Source organism: Eublepharis macularius, chromosome 12, assembly GCF_028583425.1.
Source record: "Eublepharis macularius isolate TG4126 chromosome 12, MPM_Emac_v1.0, whole genome shotgun sequence".
In the NCBI taxonomy this organism is placed as follows: Eukaryota; Metazoa; Chordata; class Lepidosauria; order Squamata; family Eublepharidae; genus Eublepharis; species Eublepharis macularius.
In genome coordinates this window covers 9,252,325-9,267,224 of record NC_072801.1, presented here as the reverse complement: position 1 = coordinate 9,267,224, position 14,900 = coordinate 9,252,325, and the positions used below count along the sequence as shown (strand labels likewise).

Here is a 14,900-nt window from a genome sequence, read left to right as displayed (position 1 = left end):
AACACACATCTCTCTCCTGGCATTGATTAAGGAACAAGATACACTGCCTCTGCCTGTGGAGGCTGTCCTCAATATTCAGTCAATGTCCATCTGTTTGCCTGATCATGGTCAGAAATCGAGGAAGCTCTAGCAATTTCCCCACACCTCTGGGGTCTTTATCATAAAGATCGGGGGAAATTCTTACCGTGTCACCCATCAGTGATGTCACATCACACTCTTCCCAGGCACTGCTGTCAAAATCTCCCAGCATTTGCTGAGGCAGCGCTGGCAATCTAGTTAGTGGTTGCGCAGCAGTCAGTGGCAATGAACTTTAGCAGGTAGTTTTCTGTATGTGGTGATGAACTTGGTTTACCTGAATGTACTAGAAGTGCAGCTCTTAACGTGACCCCCTGCAACTGAAGAGAGTGCATGCATGCACACACCCTTCCATTTGGATTTTAACAAGATGACCTTGCCCAGAGAAACAAGTATGATTTGGCGAACCGCTGGTGGGAGGCAAAAAAAATCACACCATCTGCAGCACGGACACGACTTTTTTGAAAACAGGCTTCCAACTGAAGTGCAATTCCTTGGGATTCTGAAAAACTGAAGGAGCTTTCTCAAAAGCACAAAGCAAAAATGTTTCCCTAAGGAACTGAGAGGGGCAGGGCATGTCATTATCTGTATTTCTGTTTGTTGGCAAAGTGGCAGATGCTTTTATAATAACAACGTTCAATTTATATACCACCCTTCAGGACAACTTAATGCCCACTGAGGCATTTACAAAGTATGCCATTATTATCCCCACAACAAAACACCCTGTGAGGTGGGTGGGGCTGAGAGAGCTCCAGAGAGCCGTGACTAGCCCAAGGTCACCCAGCTGGCTTCAAGTGAAGGAGTGGGGAATCAAACTTGGCTCTCCAGATTAGAGTCCCACGTTCTTAACCACTACACCAAACTGGCTTTTCTTGAGCAATCAGCCTAGGTATGCTCCTGGGAAGGCACAGCTCCAGGAGGTTTTCCCAAGATGGATGCTTGGCTGCGTCCTGTGGTTCCAATTAAGCTGAGTTATATCCTCACCTTCTGATGTGGGCTCCAAAGTGAACACTGATGTCAAGGATTAAAAAGGCTGTAATTGCCTCACCTTGTGCTTCATATTAGGGGTGTGCACTCAAAAAGATTTGGGTTTCCTGCTTTAGGTTTACCCGAAGCAGGAAAACAATTCAGAATTACCCGAATCCCAAAATGCTTCGGAAAGCTTTGCTTCAGTATTTCTGAATTGGCTCAGCAATGTTGGGAGTGATTTGGGAATACCAAATCTACCTGAATTGGGCCTGATTCGGGTTAGCAACCCGAATCAGGAACCCAAAGTGCACATCCCTACTTCACACTATTTGTGAATAGAATTCCTTAGGAAATTTTGAAGGCATTGAGCCTATAAGAATTGGCCCATACCACCCTGCTTCTAATGGCTTTGAAGGATGGTCTAGAAACAATGGCACATGGCGGCTTAGAATCTAAATGAGCTAGATTCCCCTTCTGGTATTAGGTCACACCACAAACTTGCAAATGGGATTGCTAACAGGCCAGATGTTGCAAAGCACATGTGGACTCTACATCCTGATGGAGCTGCTAAGGGGTGGGAGAAACAGAGAGCACAAAGCCCAGTTAAGATCCAAAAGCAGTATCAAGGACATCCGATGTGGGCAGCCTGGTTTGTGGCCAATCTCTTTACTTCTTGTTTTCCTTTTTCTTATGTTGTATGCTTTAGGTCATAAACGAAAGATGGAGAAGCTGTTAACTGCTGCCAAGTGGCAAACAATCTGATTGAGAAATCAAACCAGCCATGCTCCTGGGAAGGGTGAGCCTGGAAAATTTTCCCCAAGAGGGATGCCTGGCTGGGACTCTGTGTCCTGGGGCGCAAATAAAGGAGAGCTATATCTGCATACCTTGCTGGTACAAACTCCAAACACTACAATCATATACCCATGATTACCTGCTAAGCAACTTCTGACCACAAACCTTGCTGCAATGGCGACTGTAGAAGCAACAGAATCCTGCAAAAAACAGGGCTGCACCTACCTGCAACTGTTGTTCATCAAGTGATCTGTGCAGGTATACATGGGAATTGCGCATGTGCAGTTCCCATGTGTGTCTGCACAGAAGAACACTCGATGAACCAGCATTTTCATGATGCAGAGCAAGACAGACTTTAGGTACTCTTAACAGACTGCAAAATGTTAGTTCTTTCCCCAAGCAGGAGGTGTTAGTTGGATTTTCCACCTCAGCAGACACCAAGTCTTGGAGCCACCTGAGAAAGGCTGGGCTCTTTTTCCCCAGCACAAATATCCTCCTACAGGCAGCAGGCTTTTCCAGACAAGACAGGCTAATAAGAAGAGCAACTGGCTTCTGGAAGATGCTTGCCAACCCCAGGAACACAAATTACTCCTTCAGTCCAACAATCAGAGAAGTTCGACGGTCTCTGGCTGATCCAGGTCCCGCTCGTCGGCTGCATCGTCTTCATTCTTCCACGCTGTAGAGGAGTACGTGTGGGTAGACTCCCCGTTCACTTCCTCCAGTGGCTGATAAGTGTATTTGCTATGTTTCTGTCGTCCTGTGGACCAGCAGAAGATGAATCTGGCATTTCCCACAGCACTGAGCAAGAGCAGAAGAACCAAGACTGACGTTATACCGACCCAGGTTTTCCTAGAACCAAACAAGACACAAACATTTGTATCTGCTTTTGAGATTGAGATGTCAACGGCTCTCCTTGGCTAAGCTAGGCAGCCACATTTCCAGCCACGGCTTCAGATTAATGAAGAAAAAACAATTTCTGACAGAAAACTGCTACAGCCCCTTCACCAAGCCCGTGTCTCTGTGTTAATTTTTGTCTATGAATCGTTCCTTACAATTTAAAGTGCACCATGCTCAACTATATATTAATTATTAAGTGCACGGTGCTAATTTACAATATAATAAATATAGGACAATAATTACTTGAGACCTTAATAGATACAGATGTGTAATAGATATAGTTGCGAAACTATTGTTGTGGCATGGTGCACTTTAAATTGTAATTGCTGCTTGGTCTATTCACCACGGCTGATCGTTTGATCTCTGTACTTGTTATTCTCCCACGGTGCCCCTCCTCCTTTCCTTTCTGCGTATGAATCGTTCCTGTCAAAACCATACAAAGGGTAAATAATCCAAAAGCTTTCACCCCGTTTGTAATCCCCCCCCCATGCTCTGTCTAAAAGGGGGCTTTGTTTCACTGAAGAATGATTAAGGCAAGAAAGATTTTGCAAACTCCACAGCAGGAGCCCTGCGAGTCATATCAGAAAAGGACTGTTGACTGGAAAGCAGGATATAACTAATAAATACCCCATAGAGCAATTCCTGATGAAGCGTATCTCCACAATTGCCAGTGCCTGAAATTTCCGTCCTTCCCCCTCAGTCTTTGCCAAAAGACTTCAACCTCTTCAACCCAGAAAAATATCTCGGCTTACGCCAGCCAGGAACTTGGGCCTATATAAACAGAATAAAAGGGCAACACTTACTCTGTGAAAATAAGCTCTGACTTAGGACTGGCTCTCAGCAGACACTGTGCAGCTGAAAAAGAAAAGCAGAAGAACATGCATTTGAACAGAAAGACAAAATTCCAAGATGGTGGTGGTGGACTGGAATTGTAGCGCGAACATCTGTCTCAGGATCTGTATCTTGGGAGCTATCCATCTCAATCCCACTCCTTCAAGCTTTATTTAACTCTCCTGGCTTTCCACAAACTATGCATAACTGAATTATTCAGAAGGGCTTTCTACCCAGATTGTAGGGCATAAGAAGTCGCTCAGAGAGATGCCCAGGGACTATATGCTGCTCGGTTGGGTACTGTGTGCTGATGTAGACATGAGCCTACTAGGGAGTTTCCACATTGCTAAACTTGCCATATATATTAGTTACACTTTGTTCAATCTTCGTGCTTGACGTTATGCAAGATTTTTCAAATTTTAAGCTACCCTACCCTATTGTATCTCTTTCATTGAATGTCCTAACTGCTGTTCATTACTGTTCTTTGCTCAATGAACGTCCTAGCTGTAGATTATATTGCATTTTCACTTGCACTGTGTGATCCGCCTTGGCTCTCAGTGAGAAAGGGATGATGATGATGGTGGTGGTGGTGGTGGTGGTGATGGTGGTGGTGATGATGATGATGATGATGATGGTGGTGGTGGTGGTGGTGGTGGTGATGGTGATCCTAAGTGTCTTAAGATACCTCTGAGTGTCGTTCAATCTCAGTATGCCTCCATCAGTCTTGGAGGTCTCAGTGTCTGCATTTCTCTCTCTCTGTGTCCTGGGTTCTGGTTCTTTCATGATCTCTCCACCTTGAGGATTCTCTTGCTTGGACTCTCAGAGTCTCTCTACATGGGACATCTTACACAGAGATGCTCAAGTGTAGAGAGACACAATGTTAGCCAGGAAGTTTAAAAAGACAGAGCCCGGGGAGAAGCTGGGAAGGGGAGGTGAAATTGACAGAGCCTTCGGGGAGGCAAAGATGAAATTAACAAACCCTCTGCAGAGCGATCTCCACCAGCTCTGTCTTTTTAAACTACCCTCCTGCAGAGAGATGAAATTGACAGAGCTTTGGGCTCTGTCTTTTTAAACTATGCTTCCTGGCTAACATTGCATCTCCCTACACTTGAGCATCTCCGTGTAAGATGTCTCGTGTAGAGAGATTCTCCGGCTCTCTTTCAATCTCTGTGTCTCTAGATCACCCCCAGTCTTTGGGTCTATAGTTCAGTCAATTAGGTTCTCTCTGGCTGTCTCTGTCTCTGTCTCTTGTGTCTCTTGCTCAGCCTGTCAGGGTTGCTGAGTCTCTCTCTCTCTCTCTCAGCATGTGTAACTGAGACTTCTTAGGTTTCCTAAAATGCTTGACTGCCCCTAGAATGCTTTTCATCCATCTTGCAAAATCTGTGGTAAACTTTGGCTCTAATACCCAAATCAGTCAAGAGCAGGTGAGGAAAAAAGAACATGTAATAAGGGGATGAAATCTAAGCCAAGAACTAAGTGCTGTTCCTAAATTAAGGGTGATTAAGTCTAATCAGAAACAAGAAGGATGTACTGAGCTACCAGACAATACTTTATAAAGGGATATTCATAAGAGAAAAAGGCTATCCTGATTCCACCACTGCCCTTCAGAAGCCCAGGGCATACCTTTGGCTAACTCATCTGGTGGCACAGAAGAATTGTAAGATGCACTGCAGCTGCCAGTCTTTGGGTCGCAAAGACAGTCATTTGGGCACTGACAAGTTTCCTGGCAGTTCGGTCCGTATCGTCCAAGGGGACATGCTAAGAAAAGAATTGCAAGACGCTGGTCACACAGCAACAGGCAGGCTAGAAATCAAAATGCTGGAAGACATGAGGCTGGGTCCAGCCATCTTTTCCATTGGTGAAGAAAAGGAGAATTGAATACATTTTGATCACCAAAAAGGCTATACTGGGGATTGTGGGAGCTGCATGGACAAAAGCCATGTGAGATACAGGCAGTAATAAGAAAGGGAATTAGGCAAGATTTAGTGGGGAAAGCTGGCTGGATCCAACCTCACAATCTTCAAGAAAATAATGTAGATTGTGATCTAAGCATCAGCGGTGCAGACATGGAGGAAGAGAATGGAGTCTGTACTTACTCCATTTATTATGGTTCCCAAACTGGAGTGGCCCTACTGGGATGCCATCCTTTGGCTGCTAGCTCTTTCCAGGATGGGATGAGCCTTTGTCTTCACTGCTTGTGGCCTAGACCCAGTCACTCTATGTAAGTATCGTAACTGGCAGCATTAGGGTGGCAGCTGTCGTAAGAATTGGGAGAAAAGGATAAACGATGGCTTCTAGGGATAGGAGATGGGCCGTTCCTCCATGCTGTTTAATTCGCATGATATATGCATATGTATGCATGTGCAGAAGCTGTATGTTTAACAATGTCTCAAGACGCCGGAGCTCAGGAATACCCCTACCTGTCAGTCCTTAGCAGTTAGACCCCAAGTCCCTCACAGCAAGCACTCAGGTGCGTTGGTTGAAGAAGACTTTATTAGAGATCTATTCAGTATAAGGCGCTATGGAACAGGTATTGGCAGGAGTGATTATTCAAACGTAGTCACTTGATATTATAGAGAAACTTCCCGTCCTTTAGGGTTCGTTGGCATTCTGGTGCGAACCCCCAGGAGTTACATGGGAACTGAGTAGTTTAGACTAGACATGTCACAGAATGATTCGTAGCAGTCTCTGAGAACAAGATACAAACACTCTGTGCTCCCAGCGCGGCTTCAAGGACCCCTTGCTGTATAAGTGAAAGAACATTCCTTCCTACAGATAACAGTCACCCCCCCACACACACACAACAGCAGGGTACATCTGTGAATACATTTTACACTCTCTCAGATGAACAATACACAATATAGAATACAAGTCTTGAACAGAGCAAAACATATTAATGGCAGGTATGCAGGAGGCATACATGACATACTGCCCCCCCTCCCAAGATCGGCCCCCCCCCTCACACCGGGCCGGGTTTGTCAGGGTAGAGTCTGTGAAACTTGTTAATGAGTCTGGGAGCCTTCTCTACCCACTCCCTGTGTCCTTCAGCAAAATATTTCCAACGAACCAAGTAAAAAAGTTTTCCATGCTTTATTTTAGAGTCTAGAATGTCCTCTAGCTCTCGATGCACATGACCATCCACCAGGGTGGGGTGAGGGGCACCACGCTCTGGATGCCACTTGTCAGGAGGGGGAGCTTTCTTTAAGAGGCTGAAGTGGAATACTGGGTGGACATTTCTCAAGTTCTGTGGTAGTTCCATCTCTACAGTCACTTCATTAATCAATTTTTTCCACTTAAAACGGTCCCAAAAATTTCCATCCAAGTTTTTTACTAGGTTGCTCCACCCGTAAGTGTTGTGTGGAGATGTACTCATAATCTCCTGCTTTCAACTCCCACGGAATAGAACGTTTTCTGTCAGCATACTTTTTATAATCCTCTTTGGCTTTTTCCAAAGTTTTTTTAATGACCTCCCACTGGGTGGGAGGTCAACTTAGTCCACCACGCCCCCAAATCTCCTGGTTGCTGGAGGTTTGAGCAAATGGCATTGCTTTGCCTTCACAGCCTTGGGCCACCATGAATGGAAATGCACCTGTTGTATTGTGTATTGTGTTGTTATAACAATATTTGGCGAAATTTAATAAATCAGTCCAGTCATCCTGCTGATAATTGATGTAACACCTTAGGAATTGTTCTAACACCTGGTTAGTTCTTTCCAACTGCTCGTCGGTCTCTGGATGATAGGCGGAGCTAAGTCCTTGCTCAATTCCTGTGACTTTGAGGAGCTCCCGCCAGAAGTTGGCAACGAACTGTGATCCCTTGTCAGATATTACCTTCTCTGGGAAAGAGTGTAGCCTGACCACGTGCTGCATGAAAAGGGTGGCCAGTTTCTTTGCTGTGGGGATAGTAGTGCAGGGAATAGAATGTGCTTGCTTGGAAAATAAATCAACCACCACTAGAACTCCATGCAAACCACCCCTTGTTTGCATGGAGGGGAGACGGCTCGGCTGCACAGGAAGCACAAAATAAGCGGCCCGGAAGAGGCCAGACCATGAGAGCAGCATGTAGCTGAACGCGTGCGTGGAGCGGTGGAGGTTGTTGCCAGCATCACTCACCTACTGGACGTGGCGGAAAGTCCATGACCCACCCTCCGGACATGGCAGGTCGCGGTCAGGGTGGGGGGAGACCTTCCCCTCCCCACGCGGGAGAGCAGAGCAGCAAAGCGACATCGTGCGCTTCCCTCCCTCGCATGGAGGGGCAACGGGCGGCGGAACATGCTGCAGAAAATAAGTGGCTCGGACATGGCTGGCAGAGGAAGGTACACTCCAGTACACTCCAACAGGATATGGACTACCAAGGGGCTGGCCACCTCAGGGGGCCCCATTCCTGCAACCCCCAGCTGGAGCACCCCTGGAGCAACCACAGTTGTTCCAGTTGCCTCCGGGACTCCCATACCCAGTGGCCCCACCCCTCTACAGGGGCTATGCCGTACCGCCACCGCCTGTAGGTTGGGGAGGCTACCTACCACAGCCTCCCTCTGCAGCCCCAATCTACAGGATGCAAGCCGCCTCAGGTGGAGGGGTCATGGCGATGGAACTGCGCCAAGGATTGCACAAGCTGGATGAGAGATTTGATGGGAACTCAGAAGACATGGGATTCTTCTTAGTGCAAGCCCAAGAGTTTTTCCCGGACTGGGGTCGCACTTTCTCTAATGAGCACAGCATGATAAGCCACCTAGGATCATGTTTGGGTGGACCTACTGCCAAATGGTATGTGACCCTATATGAAACAGATGCTCTCAAGCTCCAGACTTTGGATGCATTTGTGCGTGTGCTGCAAGCTCAGTTTGAGGATCCTCTGGAAGAGGACTGAGTTAGAACACCCTTGGTCCATGTAGGATAAAGAGACTTCAGCAGTTAAACTGGCACTGGCCACTTGGAGACATTGGCTGGAAGGGGCCAAAGTACCATTTGAAGTATGGACTGATCATAAGAATCTGGAAGCCCTACGTACCCACTGCAAATTAGGCACCAAGCACTTGCGGTGGGCAGAGTTCTCCAAATTCAATTTCACTCTGTACCTCCCAGGCAAATCTAACTTCCTGGCAGAGGCGCTCTTGCGCATGCCCCAACATGAAAGCGGAGGTGGTGATAGACACAATGTTCTCACTAGCCCAGTTGGGAGGGCCGGTGATCACCCGCAGCCAAACAAAGGCATGCATGTCTGATCTCCTTGACTGGGAGAGAAAAGTTAAAGAGGAGGGGGAAAAGGAGGGGGAAGCTGTGCCCAAAGCTGACTTGAAAGAAGGGGAAAGCGGCAACTGGGACAGAAATGGTAAATTGTACATTCCAGCCAGCCTGAGAGGTGAAGTGTTGAAACAATGTCATGATTCTAAATCGGCTGGGCATTTTGGATATTTGAAAACTTTGCATTTGGTGCAGAGACAGTTTTGGTGGCCAAACATGTGAAAAGACATTTCTCAGTATGCGTCTGCTTGCCCAGTGTGTATAATGGGGAAACCCAGAGGAGGGACCCCCCCCCCCCGGACTGTTACAGCCACTAGAAACCCCCTCTAGACTGTGGGCTGTGGTCTCTATGGACTTCATCACTGACCTACCCCCTCGAAGCGGAACACGGTAGTGCTAGTGGTGGTTGATTTATTTTCCAAGCAAGCACATTCTATTCCCTGCACTACTATCCCCACAGCAAAGAAACTGGCCACCCTTTTCATGCAGCACGTGGTCAGGCTACACTCTTTCCCAGAGAAGGTAATATCTGACAAGGGATCACAGTTCGTTGCCAACTTCTGGTGGGAGCTCCTCAAAGTCACAGGAATTGAGCAAGGACTTAGCTCCGCCTATCATCCAGAGACCGACGAGCAGTTGGAAAGAACTAACCAGGTGTTAGAACAATTCCTAAGGTGTTACATCAATTATCAGCAGGATGACTGGACTGATTTATTAAATTTCGCCAAATATTGTTATAACAACACAATACAACAGGTGCATTTCCATTCATGGTGGCCCAAGGCTGTGAAGGCAAAGCAATGCCATTTGCTCAAACCCCCAGCAACCAGGAGATTTGGGGGCGTGGTGGACTAAGTTAATGACCCAGTGGGAGGTCATTAAAAAAACTTTGGAAAAAGCCAAAGAGGATTATAAAAAGTATGCTGATAGAAAACGTTCTATTCCGTGGGAGTTGAAAGCAGGAGATTATGAGTACATCTCCACACAACACTTACGGGTGGAGCAACCTAGTAAAAAACTTGGATGGATATTTTTGGGACCATTTAAAATGAATACATTTTACACTCTCTCAGATGAACAATACACAATACAGAATACAAGTCATGAATAGAGTAAAACATATTACTGGCAGGTATGCAGGCGGCATACATGACACTATTTGTTATCCGCCCTTGTATTTGTTATCCGCCCTGAGTGTATTTGTTATCCGCCCTGAGCCTGCGAAAGCGGGGAGGGCGGAATATAAATATAATAAATTAAATTAAATTAAATTACCCCTTGAAAATGAAGGTATGGATATGGCGAAGGGGAGAAATCATACTTAAATTACATCCACTGTAAAAAACTCCTTGCAGGAAGAAAATGATCCCATCAGGAAAAGGATTAGACTAGACCTTCTCTTACTGTTGTGCTAGATTTCCACAAACCAAGAAATGATGGCAATGTGATTTCTCCCTCCCCACCCCATCTACATTCTAAAATGGTAAATGTCTTAGCAAGGCAGTACAGCATGAAATTGTTGCAGCTGTCAGCTGGCCCGTAAGTTGTATGCTCAACGTGGGAATTTATCTGGTCAGAGACACTTGGCCAAAGATACCAGAGCCAAGTCTTCCACAAGACATTGTCCCTTCTAGCCAAAATTTCTCACCTTCCTCACAGAGAGTTCCTCGGTAGCCAGCCAAGCAGGTGCACAGTCCTTGCACTGGGTCACACAAGCCACCGTTGAGGCAGAGGCATTTCTGAGCACACCCATCACCATAAGAACCATTCACACAGGCTGTTAAGAAAAAACACACATACAACTACATCAGGGCAAGCCTTTCCAAGGTTTTTGGGAGTGTTCGTTTCCTGCCCTGTTGCGGAAAAGTTTTTCAAGTGGTCACGCTGGGGATTGATCCTCAGTTCTTTGGCATATAAAGCATTTTCAACCACTGAGCCAGGAGCATTCCTCAAACTAGTTGCACAGACAGCCTCTGGGAACATCAGAAACTGCTTTTCACAGACTATCAGTCCATCCAGGTCAGCATTTATTTTGTTCATGGAATGTAACTTACTCTGGCCAGACATGGTTTGTATATCCCCACCTCTTTTCAGGTCTGTACATATCCCAGGAGTGAGCTCTAGCACAAATGTTACGAGAGATGCGCAATTCAGTATCTTGATTATCTCAGTATTTAATTACAACAGCCCTCCCCAGATGTTATGTTTCTAGCCTTTTCAGGTCTGTACATATCCCAGGAGTGAGCTCTAGCACAAATGTTACGAGAGATGCGCAATTCAGTATCTTGATTATCTCAGTATTTAATTACAACAGCCCTCCCCAGATGTTATGTTTCTAGCCTTTCTGACTGTAAAGCATGTGGCTCATGCATAGTCAGATCTCAGGGGCTGGTCAAGGAGTAGCTAGGAATAGAGGGCCAACTAGATTTCTGCACGTCAATGTCCCTTCCTCTATGAATCATAGAATCATAGGGTTGGAAGGGACCTCTAGGGTCATCTAGTCCAACCCCCTGCACAATGCAAGAAATTCACATCTACCTCCCCCACCCCCGCACACACACAAGAAGATGGCATAGCACTGAAAGCCCACAATCTCCATTCCTCCAGGTCCACTGTTTGGTGCTGAGCCATCATGCACAGAAGTTTAATCTATCATAAAGCACCACTAATGTTATGCCAAGACCATAGGGAATTTTTTTTGCTTGGTTTGCTGCAACATTCAGCTTCGTAGATGTCATACCAGAGCAGAGTTTGTGCCAGACATAAGGCATCATGAGATCCCGCCAATATGCAAGGGACCAAGCGGTCCACGGCCAAAGGAGCTAACGGGGAGGCAAAATTGTGGCCTGGGGTATTTCCCTCCAAGATCAAGATTGTTAACCAAGAAACTTTGTGTTACCTTTGCTGCAGTTAGGACCTATCCATCCAGCATTACACAGGCAACCCACTGCATAAGGTAAAGATGAAACAGTCTGTATTAGTGGCACGTTAGCAGGAATGGGGCATTTGGAACTACACACACATTAAAAACAAACATCGATTCTGGGTTCCCGCCCAAGGTTTTGTCACTTTTTTTCTTTACACAAACACTTTATACCTTCTTGAGCTCACCTCAATCTGGCAACAGCCATTATGCATTGTAAATGAAAAGGTTTACGCTGTGCACTCGGTGCAAACAGACATGCTCTTCTGAAATGGTGCCGGTGGGTGGCCGCTATTAGCAATAGCTAATAGCACATTGGTAGGGCACCTGCTCCTACCCATGTGATTTCAAAACCCTGGGTGCCACACTCGAGGCGACAAGTTGGAGGTGCCCATCTGCTACTAGCAATATGCTTTTTTGAGAGACCTACCCTCCCAATTGGGATGCCCCCCTATCCTATGTTCTTCAAGTCACCTGGAGTTAATTATTTCAAACATTTGTCCTCTGCATCTCAGGGGGGCATTTCCACCAGACTTACTCTCTGTACACATCCCATGTGGAGTACAATTGGAAGGCCCGCAGTCCAAGATGTTGCAGGCTGGTCCCCTCCAGAAAGCACCACTGCACTGGCATTTCCCGAGCAGGCAGTCTCCGTGGCCACTGCAGTCCGGAGGCTGGCACAACGGCTCATGGACACACAGGATAGTTGTAATATGGCGTGGGCAGCGCCACATGGGGTCAGGTTGGCTGTGGAGAGAGAACAGTAAACAAGGTTGCACTTACCTGTAACTGTAGTTCATTGTGGTCTTCTGTGCAGGCACACATGGGGCTGCAGATGCGCAGGAATGCCGATCAATAGGTTCTGTATCTTTAAACCAGTGAAGAGGGTGTCTCCCCTCCCAGACGGTATGCACAGCTGTTTGCTGACCAAAGAGCAGATGTCCCTACCTCCAGTTTCTCCTGAGCTGCTGCAACTCTCTGGTAAGTACTGAAAAACACAGTGGGGCAGGAGGGACACTGTGTGTGCCTGCACAGAAGACCTCAATAAATAACAGCTTCAGGTAAATACAACCCTGTTTTCATTGTCAGTCTTCTGTGCAGTCCCACATAGCAGTTTAGCAGCCACTTACCCTAGGAGGCAGGTGAGGCTCTTCATAAGAACAGAGACTGAAGAACAGCATGTCCTACGGCAGCATCTCTCCTGATGTTGACATCCAGAGCAAAGTGCCTTGTGAAGGTATCTGCAGATGACCAAGTGGCAGCCTTGCAGACGTCCTTTTGACAAAGGCTGCCGAAGATGCCTGGGATCTGGTGGAATGGGCACCTACTCCCCACGGGCAAGGTAAATGGGCTAATTGGTAATACAGATGAACTGCCTAGACCACCCAGTGGAGGTTGTTTGTGACAAGGCCCTCTGTCCTTTTTTTGCTCCTGCAAAGCATATAAACAACAGATGCTCCTATTCCTGAATATCATCAGCTTTTCCTCCTCTAGTCAGAAGATTTGATTTGGATCTTATGATATAATAATAACATTTGATTTATATACCGCCCTTCAGGACAACTTAATGCCCACTCAGAGTGGTTTACAAAGTATGTCATTATTATCCCCACAACAGCAATCACCCTGTGAGGTGGGTGGGACTGAGAGAGCCCCGAGAGAGCTGAGATTGACCCAAGGTCACCCAGCTGGCTACAAGTGGAGGAGTGGGTAATCATACCTGGTTCTCCAGATTAGAGTCCCGTGCTCTTAACCACTACACCAAACTGGCTCTCATCTTTGGAGGTGTGAGCCTGTAGACCTGTCTTGGCTTGTGAGAGGACTTCCTTCTCTGGCTGTGAGTTGAAATTGCGTGATACGGATGGAGCAGAGGACATGGCTGGTGGAAAGGCTGGTAGAGGCATTGTTTTCCTCTGTACTGCTGCTGCTTCCCATAGGTCTTGGGACCCAAAGGTTGTGCAAGCATTAGGATCCCATTGTCAGGCTCTGGATGACAGAATATGGCAGACAGATCTTTGGATCATTATAGCAAGACACAGATCCTTGGTTAAATGACTTTTATTCAGAAATCAGATCTTTTCCATATTCAGGTCCATAGGTCTACTTAGGAGCAAGGCAAGCATCTAAGCAGCTCAAGTAGAAGCTTGACAGGAATGACAACGTGGGAAAAGAACATTTCTTTTCCATCCCATTTTTCCTCCTCCTCCCAATTCTAAACTATCTTTTGCCCCTCTTTCCTTGTGAGAACATTTTACATATTTGTGCTATCACGATTCGTTGCTAGGACGAAAGACATATCATAGTCTGAGAGAAAATGCAAGGCCACAAACATTGGAGTCCAACAGATAACCACCTGTGAAAGCCTGAGAAACAGTTAGAGCACTAACCACAGGAAATCAAGTCACATTAGAATCATGTTTACACTAACTCAACTAAGCTTCAGAATCAGAATTAAAATTGGCATGGATGAATGAGTACAGACATACATGACATTCTGCCTCCCTAAAGATGCCCCCCCTCCCTAAGGGCCAGATTTGTTAGGATAGCATTTATGGAAGCTAGGAATCAGTCTAGGTGCATTCATATGGAATTTTTCCACCCACTCCTTGTACGAATCATCAAAGTCTTTCCACCTGACCAGGTAAAAGAGTTTGTTGTGTTTAATCTTAGAGTCAAGGATTTCTTCCACTTCATAGTGAACATGTCCATCTACTAACATGGGGTGAGGGGGCCCCTTTTCAGGATGCCACTGATCTCTCGGGGGAGCCCTCTTTAAAAGACTGAAGTGGAACACAGGATGGATTTGTTTTAAGTTCTTTGGAAGATCAATTTCTACAGTCACATTACTTATTACTTTCTTTATATGGAAAAGACCTAGATATCTCCATCCAAGTTTACTAGGTTGCTCCCCTTTTATGCTTTTGGTGGAGATGTATACGAAATCTCCTGGCTTCAGGTCCCACTGCTCTGAGCAGTTTTTATCAGCAAATTTTTTGTAATCCTCTTTAGCTTTGTCCAAGGTCTTTTGAATGATTCCCCATTGGGAAGTTAACTTGGTGCACCATCCTCCAGGTCTCCTCCCTGTGAGGATTCAGGGGCTGTAGTGAAAGGCAGAGCATTTCCTTCATACCCATGGACTATTTTAAATGGTGTAGCTCTGGTTGAGGAAT

At 46.2% G+C, this 14,900-nt stretch overlaps 1 protein-coding gene across 1 annotated transcript in view; it reads right to left on the bottom strand.

The window, feature by feature from the left end:
• Nucleotides 1–225: 225 nt before the first annotated feature.
• The window catches only part of NAGPA (N-acetylglucosamine-1-phosphodiester alpha-N-acetylglucosaminidase), a 28,695-nt gene continuing 14,020 nt past the window's right edge, over nucleotides 226–14,900 (bottom strand). Inside the window, exons 6-11 of the mRNA XM_054995615.1 lie at nucleotides 12,269–12,477; nucleotides 11,707–11,754; nucleotides 10,456–10,584; nucleotides 5,188–5,322; nucleotides 3,537–3,588; nucleotides 226–2,685 (exon numbers count right to left, since the gene is read on the bottom strand). Coding sequence (XP_054851590.1) covers nucleotides 2,442–2,685; nucleotides 3,537–3,588; nucleotides 5,188–5,322; nucleotides 10,456–10,584; nucleotides 11,707–11,754; nucleotides 12,269–12,477 — 817 coding nt within the window. The 3' untranslated portion in view covers nucleotides 226–2,441. The remainder of the gene's footprint in view (nucleotides 2,686–3,536; nucleotides 3,589–5,187; nucleotides 5,323–10,455; nucleotides 10,585–11,706; nucleotides 11,755–12,268; nucleotides 12,478–14,900) is intronic.